Source organism: Thalassophryne amazonica, chromosome 2 (genome assembly GCF_902500255.1).
Source record: "Thalassophryne amazonica chromosome 2, fThaAma1.1, whole genome shotgun sequence".
Classification (NCBI taxonomy): domain Eukaryota; kingdom Metazoa; phylum Chordata; class Actinopteri; order Batrachoidiformes; family Batrachoididae; genus Thalassophryne; species Thalassophryne amazonica.
Window position 1 is genome coordinate 124494100 of NC_047104.1, and position 16644 is coordinate 124510743.

The following is a 16644-nucleotide window of genomic DNA, read 5'->3' on the forward strand; positions in this document are numbered from 1 at the left end:
TTTTGCCTTTAAATTAGGACAAAGCTTTTGCAAACACTTTTTAAAAACACATTGATAGCAATGATAGAGGAATTCAATATTAAAATAATTTTATAGAAACAGATTTTCTTCACATTGAGCACTGCAGACTGTATAAACTTATTTGCTATATTTTGAAGCATTTTTGAGGTTTTACAGCAAAGAAAGTTTGGGATAATTAAATGTTTCATATATATGGATTCGATATTTTTATTTAACATTTAAATAATTTGTTTTCACTATGCGTTTAAAGGGCATATGTTTATAAATTCAATTAGATAATTTTTAAAAAAGGTTTATGTCATAAGAAAATTAAAATATACAAAACTCAAGTGCCCCCAAATCCAAATGTGTGTGTCTATGACTAACAAAGTGTACCACAGAAATGATCTATTGCAGTTCCAATATAAATCATTATAGATTCAAAACTTACCAGGTGTCACTTTTTGACACTTATTTCCATGTTGTAACACATGATGCAAACAAATGTATGATTCTTCACTAATAACAAAGAGGGAAACATTTTGTTATGTCTTAAATTTACTTAGAAAGGTCATAGAGCAAAAAAAAAAATTATATAAACTTTATACAATATTTACAACAGGTTTGACAGTGAAATGTTTTTTAGTTACTCTTACAACTTGGTATTAAAGCTGCAATCATTTTAATGCCAAAACATAATTTACATTTATGTTCACATATGGTGTGTTTGGTTTGTATCCTGGCTAATACATAATATAAAGACAATTAAAAAACTGTGCAATTTTGTTGTTAGAAAGTACACCTAATTGCAGTTAAGATATGTTTCTGGACCACAACAGTAACAATTATATTACCAAGGCAAAAAGAGCATCTTTATGTAAAACCTGCACTTCTCACAGTGAATTTTGTAAACATTGACATAAACATTGGTGGTTTTTGGATTTGTGGACAGCTGTGTGTCAAATATTTGAGATCTTCCTGAGTTTTCTGTTGACAATCTGCTTCATATCATTCTTCTCTTTTAAAGGTATCTCTGTTTCCAATCGTTTCTTTCGGTGCTTTTTTAGCCTCTTGCAGCACATGAAAGATGTCAGAGTAATAACAGAGAAGAACAGTCCCAGACAGGTCACTGAAAGAGCAATGAGGAGAGGCTGGCAGGGAAACAGTTCATACCTTTCATGCCCTTCTGTCAACTGTCCAATATACCAGGGCCTGTCCTCCACCTCAATGCTTGCCTCTCTAGTCAGCAGACTGTGGATATAGCTCTCATTGCTCACAGTTTCATTAACAAAGAAGTTAACCAGTACTGTTGAATAAAGAGGTTCTGGCTGACCGTGATCAGTGACCTTCACCAGAAGGCTGCAAAGTCCCCGATTGCTGAGTTCGCGCTTTAGTGTGATATTTCCAGTTTTTGGGTCAATAGCAAATGACCCTGTATCACCACCTTTTCTCTTAATGATACTATAAGCGATTACAGCATTCATGCCTGTGTCCTTATCCACAGCGTATACCTCTGTAATCGATGTACCCGGTAGTGTACTAGGTAGCACTAGCATGTAGGATTGATTGGACTGAGGGAACAGGACAATAGGGGGATTGTCATTAACATCCAATAGTAGCACTGTCACCATGGTAACAGAGGACAATGGTGGCTCACCGCCGTCAACTGCCTCAATCCACAGCTGGTATGTCCCCTGCTGCTCGCGGTCCAGGGACATCTTGGCTCTCAGTACTCCTCGACCCGTGTCGATCATGAAAATGTCACTTCCGTTCAGGATGGAAAGCGCCACCCAGCCATTTTTCCCAGCATCAGCATCAGACACAGAGAGGACCCCGATCTCTCTGTACCCAGGGAAGTTTTCTGGCACGAAGAAAGTAAAGTCCTTGTTGATGAAGCGAGGACTGTTGTCATTGCAGTCTTCCACAATCACCACCACGGTTGCAATAGACTCCTTCTTGGGTATTCCCTGGTCCACTGCTCTCACTATGAAGCGGTATTTCTCCTTTTCTTCACGGTCCAAGGAGGCAGCCACAGTAAGGACACCTGTTATATGATCCACAATAAAGATCCGAGGAGCATCACCTCCTAGAAGGTACACAACCTCCCCCCGGCTATCACTGTCTGGATCTGTGGCTTGAAGCTGGGCTAGAAAAGTATTTGGTGGATTGTTTTCCTTCACCGATATCTCCACCAAAGGCTGCTGAAACACTGGAGCATTATCATTCTCATCCAACACCTGCACTTTGAGGAACGTCTTGATGTCAAGGTCACGTGTATTGTTTACCACCACTATCAGCTCATACTCTTTTGTCATCTCATAATCCAGTGGTTCAGTCGTCTCCAGTAGGTATTCGTTTTTGAGCAGTTCATAGGGGCTTATCCTGAAGGGACCCACCCCCTCCAAATGACAGTCCACTAGCAGGTTCTTATCAATGTTTTTGACAGTAAAGAATGCAACTGGTGAAAAGGCTGGCTCAGTTTCTTTTATTGTCACCACCCCGTCCAGTTCGGCTGCAATGTACCTGGTTATGACAGCTGGGGGGTCAGTAACGACTTTGATGATACGAACAGAAACCGTGGCAACAGCAGGGATGCAGCCAGGGCCAATGGCCAGAACTGTCAGTTTGTAGAAGGTTGCTGTACCTACGTCTATTTTTCCTGTGAGTTTAATCACCCCTGTTAGTCTGTCCAAATGGATCAAACTCTGGGTGTCCCTTGGCACACGGTCACTGTAAGTGTAACTGATCTGAGCATTAGCACCAAGGTCAGGATCAAAAGCATGCACCCGTGCCAAATGCGCCCCTTTGGTAGTATTCCCATACACAGTCACATTAATTTGGGACTCTGTGAATTGGGGGCAGTTATCGTTCACATCCGTGATAACAATTTTTAACATGGCTGTGCCAAGTAGCGGAGGGGTCCCTCCATCCTCTGCGATGATATCCGTTATGTACTCAGCTCGCGTCTCTCTGTCCAGCACCTCTGTTACAATGAGAAATGGTGTGAGCTCACCCCCTTCGTTCTCTTCAACATCCAGTGCGAACACACCAAAGTTGTTAACAAGCCAGTAGGTTTGCACGCTGTGAAGGCCGAGGTCTGGGTCAACCGCCGACTGCTCCACGGCATAACGAGAATTGACGGGAGTGTTTTCCGGGACAGAAATAGAGATCTCATCGACAGGGAACTTGGGCCTATTGTCATTCACATCCTCAATAAAGATCTTCACTTTGACGAGCTGAAAGTACTGCTGGGGCAACACGAACACATCCAGCGACAGAACACATCCCAGGTGCTCCGAGTGGCCGGGACAGAGTGTCTCCCTGTCGATCTCTGTCGCAGATGTGTAGAGCTCTCCTTTAGTGGTATTTAGGGTCACATACTGCTCACTGGCCTTCTTTTGGGCCAGACTGAACATAAAGGGGGGCTCAACGTCAAAATCCAAACGTAGGTCCACTCCAATGCCTCCTATGAATGTCCCCTCGGATAATCCCTCCTTTATCTTATAGATGAGCTCTTTTGCCTGACCGAAATTTGCAAAGCAAGCAAGCGGATTGGTGTAGAGCAAGAGGATGCACAAACCCTAGAACAGAAGATCAATCAAGACGTGGTCAATTGGAAAACTTTGCAAAGAGAGTCATGGCTTGCGCTTTAAGGTGCCCTGACACTTGCATACATTTTGGCACACTTCGTTGTGACAATCCCACCTGCTGTGTTCCCAGCTGGATGCTGTGCTTTGTTCCACTGGATGTCGGGCTTTGTGCGCTGGACGCTGCATATATAAAATATTTTTTTTCCGTGGCGTATTGATCATTTTCTCTCAGAGTTTGGCTGTTGAAAACACCTCTAATAACTTTCAGAATCACAGAGGACCATTTTATCTGCAGCTTTTTTCCCTCTCTCTTTCCTACACTTTATGAGCTGGAGAACGCAATTGGAGCTGTCTTAAAGGTAATTATTTGTAATGTTTGTATTGTAATAACTTGGTAAAACAGTCGCATGTTCATTCCTTCTTATGAGCAGCTGTAATAGTATGTTCATGATGGATTTAGCATCATGTTATAATTGATCAGGTGAACTGCGCTGTGATGCGGTGCACTGACGCAATCACTCACACTCACACACAGTGTTTTTTAATTGTTTTTGCAATGTGAAGTTCATGCAATTAATGCGTGATGGGAGTTTTTGAACATTTCAAAATTTTATTTGTGTACTAAGCCGCACGCAGTTTACAATGGTTTACAACAGTTTGTGACGAGTTTACTCTCCTGCACGGCAGAATGTGTGCAAGTGCACGGATCAAAGTCGTACAACTGTCAGGGCACCTTTACTCATTCGCAATCTAAATTTCAGGCAGATAAAGCAAAATAAAACCTTTACAGCAAATCAAATACAACAACTATATTAAAGTGTAGAGTTTATTACAAGAAAGGAAACAAGGAAAAACAAAGCACACAGAGGGACCTGCTGCATTAGAAGGGTTCAGACACAAAACTCAGCATCTCCAAAACCACAACTTTTTAGTTGAATCCCAGCATACACTTGGCTGCTGAGATTAGTGTGTAAAATACTGGGTTTTGCACCTGAACTCTTCGTTTAGAAAACCCGGTCTGTGTGTAAATATTCACGCAGGGTTTAGTCATTAAACTAAATTCAAATGAGCCTCTTAAAGTGAATTATTCTTTCAGAACTTACCCATGTTCCTCCTCTTTTGTTAAGGCTGGGGTATTTGTTCTTGAGCATGTTTCTATCTCAGGCAAACACTTAAAGCAGGCAGACTGACGGGTTTAGCGGCTCAGGCATTTTGAGCGCTCAGCGCGTAGACCTCTGCAGGGTGCAGCGCCTTATTGCTGTCTGACTCAAACAAGTCATTCATCCCACTGTGGGCACAGGACACTCCCATCATATGCAAATCACTTCCCCGGGCCAACCAATAACAGCTAGGAGGCCATCTGGAAATCGAGTGGACTTCACAGATCCTGTTTCACACTATAAGTGCACACCTGCTGCATGCACTTTGTCTTGACAAGTTCTAATGTGATGCATATTTTGTGTTTCTGCAAGATGAAGCGAAAACATATTAGTCGTTCTGACGGCACGGACATGTGAAGTATCTACAGATGAAGGATTACTTTAATCCAGTATTAAACACACAATGGTGAGAACGGTTCAGAACAACAAACGCATGACAAAATACAAGTAAAGGTTTCAGTGGGATTAAAATGCTGAAATTTGAGCTTTTTAATTTTTTAGACCGATATCACAAATAAAGCCTTTGAAGAGTTAGTTCGTGGCATCATAAGAGGTGCTCTGGTCCGACCGTGGTTTGAGCCTGTAAATAAATCAAGGCTGTAATCCCAGTGTGTTCTAAATGCCAGGCCAGCTGTTTGTTGGGATTGGAAGCATACTGCTCGGAGAAAATGAATAACTGGCATTCTGTGGAAAAGTGAGGATTGGGGCCGTTACGTCCACACCACACATTATGTCAAATACTGTATCTCAGTTAAGTTGGATTGCTGCTGTCAGTTATCCAGCATCATCAGAGTCTAACAACAATACTTTATTCCATACCCTTAATTATTTGCTGAAAATATACACATTTTAGCCACAATGTTCAAGAAAATTTGCATAGGTTACAGTATAATGCAGTGAAGATATCAGTTCATTTACAATAATTCTCCACATTTACTTCATTATTATTATTATTATTATTATTATTATTATTATTATTATTATTATTATTATTATTATTAAGGGGTTATAGCAAGGTATTGTTTTCACTGCACTGTGTATGTATGTGTGTGTGTGTGTAAAAGATAAATCAAAACTGGCCAAAAGGATTTCCTTCAAACTTAGTGGGAATATAACTTTGATAGATACCTGGAGAGGATTAGATTTTGGAGTAGTTTGGTCAAAGATCAAGGAAAATGTACACTGAAAAAAGAGAATAGTGGAACCAACTTTTAAAAAGCATTACAATTGGTAAAACCTGAATGAATTAAGTTGTTTGAACTTAACTTAGTAAGTTAGAGTTGATCTAACTTGCTAACTTAAGTTCAAACAACTTAATTCATTCAGGTTTGTTTTTTTTACCCATTGTAAGGATTTTTTTTAGTTGGTTCTTTTTCAGTGTAGTCTGAAAAACATTTTTTTTTTCTATTTCCCAACAACCATAAAACGTAGAGCAGATAGATGACCTACAGCATGCATACACTATAAAAATGATCAATCAATCAATCAATCAATTTTTTTATATAGCGCCAAATCACAACAAACAGTTGCCCCAAGGCGCTTTATATTGTAAGGCAAGGCCATACAATAATTATGTAAAACCCCAATGGTCAAAACGACCCCCTGTGAGCAAGCACTTGGCTACAGTGGGAAGGAAAAACTCCCTTTTAACAGGAAGAAACCTCCAGCAGAACCAGGCTCAGGGAGGGGCAGTCTTCTACTGGGACTGGTTGGGGCTGAGGGAGAGAACCAGGAAAAAGACATGCTGTGGAGGGGAGCAGAGATCGATCACTAATGATTAAATGCAGAGTGGTGCATACAGAGCAAAAAGAGAAAGAAACAGTGCATCATGGGAACCCCCCAGCAGTCTACGTCTATAGCAGCATAACTAAGGGATGGTTCAGGGTCACCTGATCCAGCCCTAACTATAAGCTTTAGCAAAAAGGAAAGTTTTAAGCCTAATCTTAAAAGTAGAGAGGGTGTCTGTCTCCCTGATCTGAATTGGGAGCTGGTTCCACAGGAGAGGAGCCTGAAAGCTGAAGGCTCTGCCTCCCATTCTACTCTTACAATCAATTCTACTCTTATCAGGGTGATTCAACTTAAAAACATAAGTTCATTTGCTGCCTTAAAAACACAAGTTAACTCAACTTAAAGAAAAGCTTTGATTTAACTTAAGAAGGTAAGTTATAAGTTGGCAACTTATATAACTTACCTTCTTAAGTTAAATCAAAGCTTTTCTTTAAGTTGAGTTAACTTATGTTTTTAAGGCAGCAAATGAACTTACATTTTTAAGTTGAATCACCCTGATCATTTTTACAGTGTATATTGATCAGCAAAATATTTGTGATTGATTGCTATGAATGACTTTGCAGTGAACCTGAGCATGGTAGGATGCGGGTGTAATGTTTTAATTTCCGTGCGACTGTCCAGGGGTAAATAAAATAACTTCAAGGGCTTTGATCTGTTTTACAACAAACTTACTGAAATGTTTGAAGTTCAGCCAAAAACAAAGGGATATGATTTAGAGAGAAATCAGTTAAAAGAAGAGATTGTAGACCAGAGTCAAAATTTTGGCCCAACAATTCTGTATAGGTTGATGTTTAGGAGGGTTTGTTCTTCATAATTGGACATAATTGAAAGTAATTGATCAAAGAGAAGCCTATGGTTACTATTAAACATTATTACAAAGTCATTTACTGCCTTTCTCTTGGTCCCAGGTACTTTGGTCTTGGGTGATGTAACCCCATTACAAATATGGTTCTAATAAATACCTGTCAATAAAGTATAGGTCGTTTTTATTTTTTTCAAAAACTATATGGATTTCATTCATATGTTTTTACGTGAGACATGCTTGAACCCTCGTGCGCATGCGTGAGTTTTTCCACGCCTGTCGGTGACGTCATTCACCTGTGAGCACTCCTTGTGGGAGGAGTCGTCCAGCCCCTCGTCGGAATTCCTTTGTCTGAGAAGTTGCTGAGAGACTGGCGCTTTGTTTGATCACAATTTTTTCTAAACCTGTGAGACACATCGAAGTGGACACGGTTCGAAAAATTAAGCTGGTTTTCGGTGAAAATTTTAACGGCTGATGAGAGATTTTGAGGTGATACTGTCGCTTTAAGGACTTCTCATGGTGCGAGACGTCGTGCAGCACTCCCAGGCGCCGTCGTCAGCCTGTTTCAAGCTGAAAACCTCCACATTTCAGGCTCTATTGATCCAGGACGTCGTGAGAGAACAGAGAAGTTTCAGAAGAAGTCGGTTTCAGCATTTTATCCGGATATTCCACTGTTAAAGGAGATTTTTTTAATGAAAGACGTGCGGGCGGATTGCAGCGTCGGCTCGCAGCCTGCCGCGACGCTCCGCCACAGGAAAAACACCTCTGTTGGAAGCCTTAAGGACAAGTTGGAACATGTCCAGCTGTTAAACAATTTCTCATATACTCACTCCACTGAAAGCAATCAAAAGCCGCCTGGATTTTACAAATGGTTATCAACACGGAGGTGTTTTTCTTGTGCCGCCGCACCGCGCCGGCTGCATCCCGACGCACGGACCCGTTCGCACGTCTTTCATTAAAAAAATCTCCTTTAACAGTGGAATATCCGGATAAAATGCTGAAACCGACTTCTTCTGACGTCCTGGATCAATAGAGCCTGAAATGTGGAGGTTTTCAGCTTGAAACAGGCTGACGATGGCGCCTGGGAGTGCTGCACAACGTCTCGCTCCGTGGGAAGTCCTTAAAGCGACAGTATCACCTCAAAATCTCTCATCAGCCGTTAAAATTTTCACCGAAAACCAGCTTAATTTTTCGAACCGTGTCCACTTCGATGTGTCTCACAGGTTTAGAAAAAACTTTGATCAAACAAAGCGCCAGTCTCTCAGCAACTTCTCAGACAAAGGAATTCCGACGAGGGGCTGGACGACTCCTCCCACAAGGAGTGCTCACAGGCGAATGACATCACCGACAGGCGTGGAAAAACTCACGCATGCGCACGAGGGTTCAAGCATGTCTGACGTAAAAACATATGAATGAAATCCATATAGTTTTTGAAAAAAATAAAAAGGACCTATACTTTATTGACAGCCCTTGTATGAATAAATATATAATTAAAATGTGCACTAAAAACAGTTAAAAACTACATGATACATACATAAATAGTGACTGCATAAATAATTCATAAGTTAATATGATATTTAAAAAAGAAATAGTAAAGAGAGAAATGTTAACCCAGAGCATGCACATTCCCCACCTGCCGAGGCCCAGTCTCACGTTTTTTTTTTTCCGTGGTCCCGCTACGAAATGAGTCACATTTTTGTGACTCACTATTACTAACCCTACTCCTACCCCCAACCCTACAAGAGTTTGGTGAAAACGTAAAACCTGGCCTGTACGGAGTAGGAGTGCACGCTGGTTTTTAAGTAGCCTTCTGGAGGCAATTTGGTGAGTTTTGTTTAAGTAGCTTTTCTCAGAGTTTTCTGTTAAGTAGCTAACCTTAATATGTACCTTTGAACAGCGGTTATCGCTGCACTGGTTACAAAGAGGCACTTAAACCTCTGTCTGAGACTGAGGAGAGCAGAGAAACGGTAACAAAACATTATTTGCCCTTTTATTTTCCGTTGTGAAGGTTACTCTGTAAATGTATTTTATGTGAAGAGAAACTTTATTTTTATGTAACTGTAAGCAAGTAGTTTACTGCTAACAGACATTTTCCTGTGGTTACCTAGCAACCGTAGCTTGTGAAGCAGCTTGATTTAGGTTTTATCCCAGATTTATTTAATTTTTGTACTAAGAGTTGTTTTTTTTTGCCTGTTTGACAGGCCAGGTTTCTTACTCCACACGAGAACCACTCCATTTCCTGGACTTGGACTTGAGTTGACGAGCAAGGCGAGCCACCAATGGACAAATCCCTGGATCCATAAACGGAGCTGCTCGTTGAGCATCAGAACCTTACTCATTATCGGACAAAGGTTTGGGCATAAACAAAAGGATTCTGCACTGGATTACATAACATTTAAATGACAAGTGAGACTTTGCAAGCTTTTGGACCTTTAGGAAAATGATTTATTCGATTTTGCTCTGCAATAACTGTTGTGGTTTTGAATGTTTCTGATTGATTGTTTTGCGTACTTTAAAGGGTACATAAGGTGTCATTACAAAGTGACAAATACTGTTATGAAATTGATATAGTCGAATAGTATAAACATAAAACAAAGCTTAAATGTAAATTAAAGCAACATAAAATAGGTTTAAACTGCAAAACCTGAAATAAAATGACCGGTCATACATGAAAGCTAAATAGCTTTGACTGAAACAAGAAAAAGAAACAAAATAAAACCTTAACAGAAAACTTTATTTCAAATAGTGAGGTAAAAAAAGGGTTTATAAAGGAAACTTTTTGATTTTTAAGTTTCATTCATGATAAGTGTGTATGTCATTGTTTTAAATTTTGCCACCTTTTCTTTTTAAAAGTTCCTGTCTTTGGCTGTGTCTTTGAATTGCACACCACTCCATTACAAATCTAGAACTGGTCCTAACCCATTGCCCTTCCCTAACAGCATAGGTATTACATAAATTTGGCACAGCCAGCCAGGAGTGGTTCGTAAATTCTTGTGAGCCTAGACACAGTTAACAGAAACAGTAAACATGGAAGCCGTGCAACAGAGTAATGTTAAAATTCCAAACTCACTCATCATTACTGGTATAACAGGCACTAGCTTTGATGCAGAGCTCTCTGACTACATTAAACAGTATGGGTCCATCAAGATTGTGCCCATAGACGCTCCAAACCCAGAGGTAGGGAGCATCTGCCACAGGATGACATTGAACATTTAAAGTTCTATACCTGTGTAACTATTGGTCAGAACCTATAAAAACTGTGTCTTACAACAAAACAGATATATTGGTGTATATTTTAATGTAATTTAACTTGATTTTCAGTTTACCCCTGTACTAATGTTTGCCCCCTTGCAGAATAGAAGCAGGCATTTGAAAATTCGAACCCTGTCATTTTCTGATAGTCTAGGACCTATTGAAACCCAAACAGCAACAACATCTATTTTAGCATGAAAATCCTATACCCTATTCGGCAGAGGTTATGTTTTCGCCCCTGTTTGTTTGTCTGTTTGTGAACAGCCTGGAACCCACAATTTTTCATATATTGTTCTGATTTCTATTTATTTATTTATCTTTTATAGAGGATTCATATCCCGATAGGCAAGAAATAATTCAATTTTCAAGGTCATAAGTCAAAGGTCAAAGTCAGGAAAAATCTTGCAAAATCCCTATCCTTTAACATTGAACGAATTTTCAAAAATTTATGACTGTCAAAAAAGATCAACTTTCTTTCATATTTGAGAACGTTATGTAGGATGGTATCTTGTATTGACCGACAAACTTTGATCGGGATCTGATCTGGATTGCAGATTTTGTGGCCATTGAAATTCCCATTTTATGTATATTTTACATTATATCTCAATCAAACATGCCCCAATCACTCTCATGTTTGAAAGTGAGGTGCAGACTGGCACTCATTATCGCCTGACAAAGTTTGATCCATCTCTGATCTAGGCTGTAGATTTTGTGGATATTTTAATTGAATATTGAAAAGCCCATTTGTTGTACATTTTGCATTATATCTCATTCAAAAGTGCCTCAGTGTCTTGCAAACTGACACTCTCATTGAATTGATTAAGTGTGATCATCATCTGATCCGCATTGCTGCTTTAGCAGATATTTGATTCTTTTTAACATTGAAAAGCCCTTTTGATCTATATTTTGTATTATATTTTAGCTTATGAAAAGGCACTTCTAAGAGGACTTTGACCTAGAATTTTTTTTTTCCAAATTTTGTGGAATTGGAAACTAGTGTTGGCAGTGTTGCACTCGACGAGTGCAGTGTTCTAGTATACAAACAAAATATGGATGGTATGAATATTTCATGAGGTGAAAGATGGAATGTACCATTCAATCAGGCGAAGAGTTGAATGGAACATTCCATCTTTCACCTCATGAAATATTTGTACCATCCAAATGAAAAAAAAAAAAAATTATTATTAACAAGAAAAAAGGGACTTACATCTTGGTGTGCATCACTGGTCCTTTGATGTCAAGAGGTTCCAAACACTCCAACATGAATTTTAAATAGCAGTCTAATCCAATCCATTACAGCGCAGTGGATTTGTTTTTTTAATTATATGGAACCAACTTCAGTTAATTCAAAATGCTGCAGCTAGAGTACTAACGGGGACTAGAAGGAGAGAGCATATCTCACCCATATTGGCCTCTCTTCATTGGCTTCCTGTTAATTCTAGAATAGAATTTAAAATTCTTCTTCTTACTTATAAGGTTTTGAATAATCAGGTCCCATCTTATCTTAGGGACCTCATAGTACCATATCACCCCAATAGAGCGCTTCGCTCTCAGACTGCAGGCTTACTTGTAGTTCCTAGGGTTTGTAAGAGTAGAATGGGTGGCAGAGCCTTCAGCTTTCAGGCTCCTCTTGTTGGGAAAGTGTAGGAACACGGACCCACAACAGGGGGCGCAAATGAACGGACAATGGAATAGGTCAAATAACAACACTTTACTGTTGCGAACGTGCACAACAAACACAACAAATTACAACAATGGACAAAGTTCAATTCACAAAGGTGTCGTGTGGGCAGGCTCGAAGATAGGAGACGCCTCTCCAAAGTAGAACCGGAACCACACGGTTTCCTCCGCCACAGGACCCGGGAATACTGGAGTCGCCAAGTTCCGAACTCCCAGGTGGCCACTGCCTCCGCGTGTCGGACCTGGTACTGCTGGCGAGGAACAAGAACACAATTAACGTGGGCGCGTTTGCACCCAGCAACCTGTACGGCAGGGAAGCTACCTCCACCTCTCGTTGGAGAAAAAAGTCTGCAATCACTCACAAAAATCACAAAGGTTACTGTCAAGCAGTCAGCTGAGATTATTACCTTCCAGGTAGAACGATATCTCGGCGATGAGGTGGAGATGCCGTCCTGCTGATATACCCCAGTGATAATTGCCGTCAGCTGTCTCAGGTGATGGGTGACAGCTGTTACCGAGGCTGCTCCTGTGGGGCGGCGGCGCCCTCTGGTGGTGGTGGGCCAGCAGTACCTCCTCTTCAGCGGCCCACACAACAGGACCCCCCCCCTCAACGGGCGCCAGGAGGCGCCCGACCGGGCTTGTCCGGGTGGCGACGGTAGAAGTCGGCCAGGAGGGCCGGGTCCAGGATGAAGCTCTTCTTCACCCAGGAGCGTTCTTCGGGACCATACCCCTCCCAGTCCACCAGATATTGAAAGCCCCGGCCCATCCGACGGACGTCCAACAACCGGCGCACTGTCCAAGCCGGCTCGCCATCGATGATCCGGGCAGGAGGTGGTGCCGGACCGGGTGTACAGAGGGGCGAGGTGTGATGGGGCTTGAGCTTCGACACATGAAACACAGGATGGATCCGCAGTGAGGCTGGAAGCTGAAGCCTCACTGCGGCGGGATTGATGACCTTGAGGATTTTAAACGGTCCTATGTACCTGTCCTGTAGTTTAGGGGAGGCCACTTGTAGTGGGATGTCCTTTGTGGACAACCACACTTCCTGCCCGGGGCGATACGTAGGGGCCGGGGTCCGCCGCCGGTCTGCATGGGTCTTCGCCCTCATCCGGGCCTTCAACAAAGCAGAACGGGCGACGCGCCACACCCGACGGCACTTCCGCAGGTGGGCCTGGACCGAGGGCACACCGACCTCCCCCTCAACCACCGGGAACAACGGGGGCTGATACCCCAAACACACCTCAAAGGGGGAGAGGCCGGCGGCTGAGGACACTTGACTGTTGTGGGCGTACTCGATCCAGGCCAGATGAGTACTCCAGGCCGCCGGGTGCGCGGCTGTCACACAATGCAGTGTTTGCTCCATTTCTTGATTGGCCCGCTCTGCTTGCCCGTTGGTCTGGGGGTGATACCCGGACGAGAGACTGACCGTGGCCCCCAGTTCCCGGCAAAAGCTCCTCCAGACATGCGAGGAGAACTGGGGACCGCGATCGGAGACGATGTCTGATGGTATCCCATGCAGGCGGACGACGTGGTGGACCAGGAGGTCCGCCGTCTCCTGGGCCGTAGGGAGCTTCGGGAGGGCCACGAAGTGGGCCGCCTTGGAGAATCGGTCCACTATCGTGAGGATCACGGTGTTTCCCTGGGACGGCGGGAGGCCCGTGACAAAATCCAGGCCGATGTGGGACCAGGGGCGATGAGGCACGGGCAGCGGCTGTAGCAGTCCCGGAGCCTTGCGATGGTCGGCCTTGCCCCTGGCACAGGTGGTACAGGCCTGGATATAGTCCCGGACGTCGGCCTCCAGGGACGCCCACCAAAAGCGCTGCCGGACAACTGCCACGGTTCTTCGCACCCCTGGGTGACAGGAGAGCTTAGAGCCGTGACAGAAGTCCAGGACTGCAGCCCTTGCCTCTGGTGGGACGTAAAGTCTGTTCTTTGGTCCAGTCCCGGGGTCCGGGCTTCGTGCCAGGGCCTCCCGGACGGTTCTCTCTACGTCCCAGGTGAGGGTGGCCACGATAGTGGACTCCGGGATGATGGGTTCCGGTGGATCCGACAACTCCGCTTTGACCTCGTCTTCGTGTACCCGGGACAAGGCATCCGACTTCTGGTTCTTGGTCCCGGGCCGGTAGGTGATGCGGAAGTCAAAACGGCCGAAGAACAGTGACCAGCGGGCTTGCCTGGGATTCAGCCGCTTGGCGGTCCTGATATATTCCAGGTTCCGGTGGTCAGTGAAAACCGTGAATGGCACGGACGTTCCCTCCAACAGGTGTCTCCACTCTTCAAGAGCCTCTTTCACCCGCAAGGAGTTCTCGGTTGCCGACGTCATAGTTCCGTTCAGCCGGGGTCAACCTGCGGGAAAAATAGGCACACGGATGAAGGACCTTATCGGTCTTCCCACTCTGGGACAGCACAGCTCCTATCCCTGAGTCCCGAGGCATCCACTTCAACCACTAACTGGCGACTAGGATCGGGCTGCACCAGAACGGGTGCAGACGAGAAGCGCCGTTTCAACTCCTTGAACGCGGCATCGCAACGATCCGACCAGGTGAAGGGGACTTTTGGTGAGGTCAGGGCTGTCAGGGGGCTAGCAACCTGGCTGTAGCCCTTAATGAACCTCCTGTAGAAATTCGCAAAGCCGAGGAACTGTTGCAGCTTCCTACGGCTTGTGGGTTGGGGCCAGTCTCTCACCGCTGCAACCTTGGCCGGATCGGGAGCGACGGAGTTGGGGGAGATGATGAACCCCAGGAAGGACAAAGAAGTGCGGTGAAACTCACACTTCTCGCCCTTAACAAACAGCCGGTTCTCCAATAACCGCTGCAGGACCTGACGTACATGTCGGACATGGGTCTCAGGATCCGGAGAAAAGATGAGTATGTCGTCTAAATATACGAAGACGAATCGGTGCAGGAAGTCCCGCAAGACATCATTAACCAATGCTTGGAACGTCGCGGGAGCATTTGTAAGACCGAACGGCATGACCAGGTACTCAAAATGACCTAACGGGGTGTTAAATGCTGTCTTCCACTCGTCTCCCTTCCGGATCCGAACCAGGTGATACGCATTCCTAAGATCAAGCTTGGTGAATATCTTGGCTCCATGCAGGGGCGTGAACACCGAATCCAACAAGGGTAAGGGGTATCGGTTACGAACCGTGATTTCGTTCAGCCCCCTGTAATCAATGCATGGACGTAATCCGCCATCCTTTTCCCCACAAAAAAGAAACCCGCACCCATCGGGGAGGTGGAATTCCGGATCAACCCGGCAGCCAAAGAGTCCCGGATGTAGGTCTCCATTGATTCGCGTTCAGGTCGTGAGAGGTTGTACAGCCTGCTGGACGGGAACTCAACGCCTGGAACCAAATCAATGGCACAATCATACGGGCGGTGCGGGGGAAGGGTGAGTGCCAGATCCTTGCTGAACACCTCCGCAAGGTCATGGTACTGCACCGGCACCGTCCCTAGATTGGGCGGGGCTCTGACCTCCTCCCTGGCCTGGGAACCGGGAGGAACCGAGGAACCTAAACATACCCGATGGCAGGTCTCGCTCCACTGGACCACTACCCCGGACGGCCAATCGATCCGGGGATTGTGCTTCAACATCCAGGGAAACCTAAAATCACACGGGAGGTGGCCGGAGTTACAAAAAACTCGATCTCCTCCCGGTGATTCCCCGACACCACCAGAGTTACTGGTGGTGTCTTGTGGGTGATTGGAGGGAGTAGGGAGCCATCTAGTGCCCGTACCTGCACAGGCGAGGTAAGCGCCACCAGAGGGAACCCTATCTCCCTGGCCCATTTGCTATCAAGCAAATTCCCTTCTGAGCCCGTGTCCACCAGTGCTGGGGCCTTCAGGGTTAAATCCTCATAAAGGATTGTAACTGGGAGTCGTGTGGCGATGTGGGTGTGTCCCACGTGAACGTCTCGGCCCCCCCCTAGCCCAGTGTCTATGGGCGGGCGTTGGTGTTTAACCGTTCGGGGCAGTCTCGTACCTGATGCTCAATCGAGCCACAAACAAAACACGCTCCGCGGGCCAGCCTCCTTTGTGTGACCGGTGCCCTAAATGTTGCCCTACTCGTGTCCATAGCTTCGTCAGCAGGGGGAGCTGTGATCGCACGGAGCGCAGGGGCCGTGGAGCGTGGGGAGGGCGGAACGCGGTCGGAACCGGAAGGGAGAGGGACGACGCGTGCCTGGCCACGCCCTTCGTCTCGTTCCCGACGGCGCTCATTTAACCAATTGTCTAATCGTATGACAAGATCGATAAGCCCATCCAAATCCCGCGGTTCGTCCTTAGCCACCAGGTGCTCCTTGAGGACCAATGACAGTCCGTTTACGAAGGCGGCGCGGAGGGCAGTGCTATTCCAGCCGGACCTCGCAGCC

General features: G+C 44.8%; 1 protein-coding gene across 1 annotated transcript; it reads right to left on the minus strand.

The window, feature by feature from the left end:
• Window positions 1–523: 523 nt before the first annotated feature.
• On the minus strand, window positions 524–4847 carry LOC117530049 (protocadherin-20). Its single transcript, XM_034192986.1, has 2 exons — window positions 4694–4847; window positions 524–3581 (listed from the first exon to the last, which is right to left on the minus strand). Exons 1-2 carry the CDS (start codon window positions 4739–4741, stop codon window positions 960–962), a joined length of 2670 nt encoding a protein of 889 aa, XP_034048877.1. The 5' UTR covers window positions 4742–4847; the 3' UTR covers window positions 524–959.
• Between the last annotated feature and the right edge of the window lie 11797 nt (window positions 4848–16644).

Excerpts from the sequence above, each read along its gene's own strand:
- LOC117530049 (XM_034192986.1), bottom strand. The coding sequence starts at position 4,741 with ATGCTCAAGAACAAATACCCCAGCCTTAACAAAAGAGGAGGAACATGG. Across the intron at positions 3,582-4,693 it reads ACAAAAGAGGAGGAACATGG|GGTTTGTGCATCCTCTTGCT; the intron begins GTAAGTTCTGAA and ends CTTCTGTTCTAG.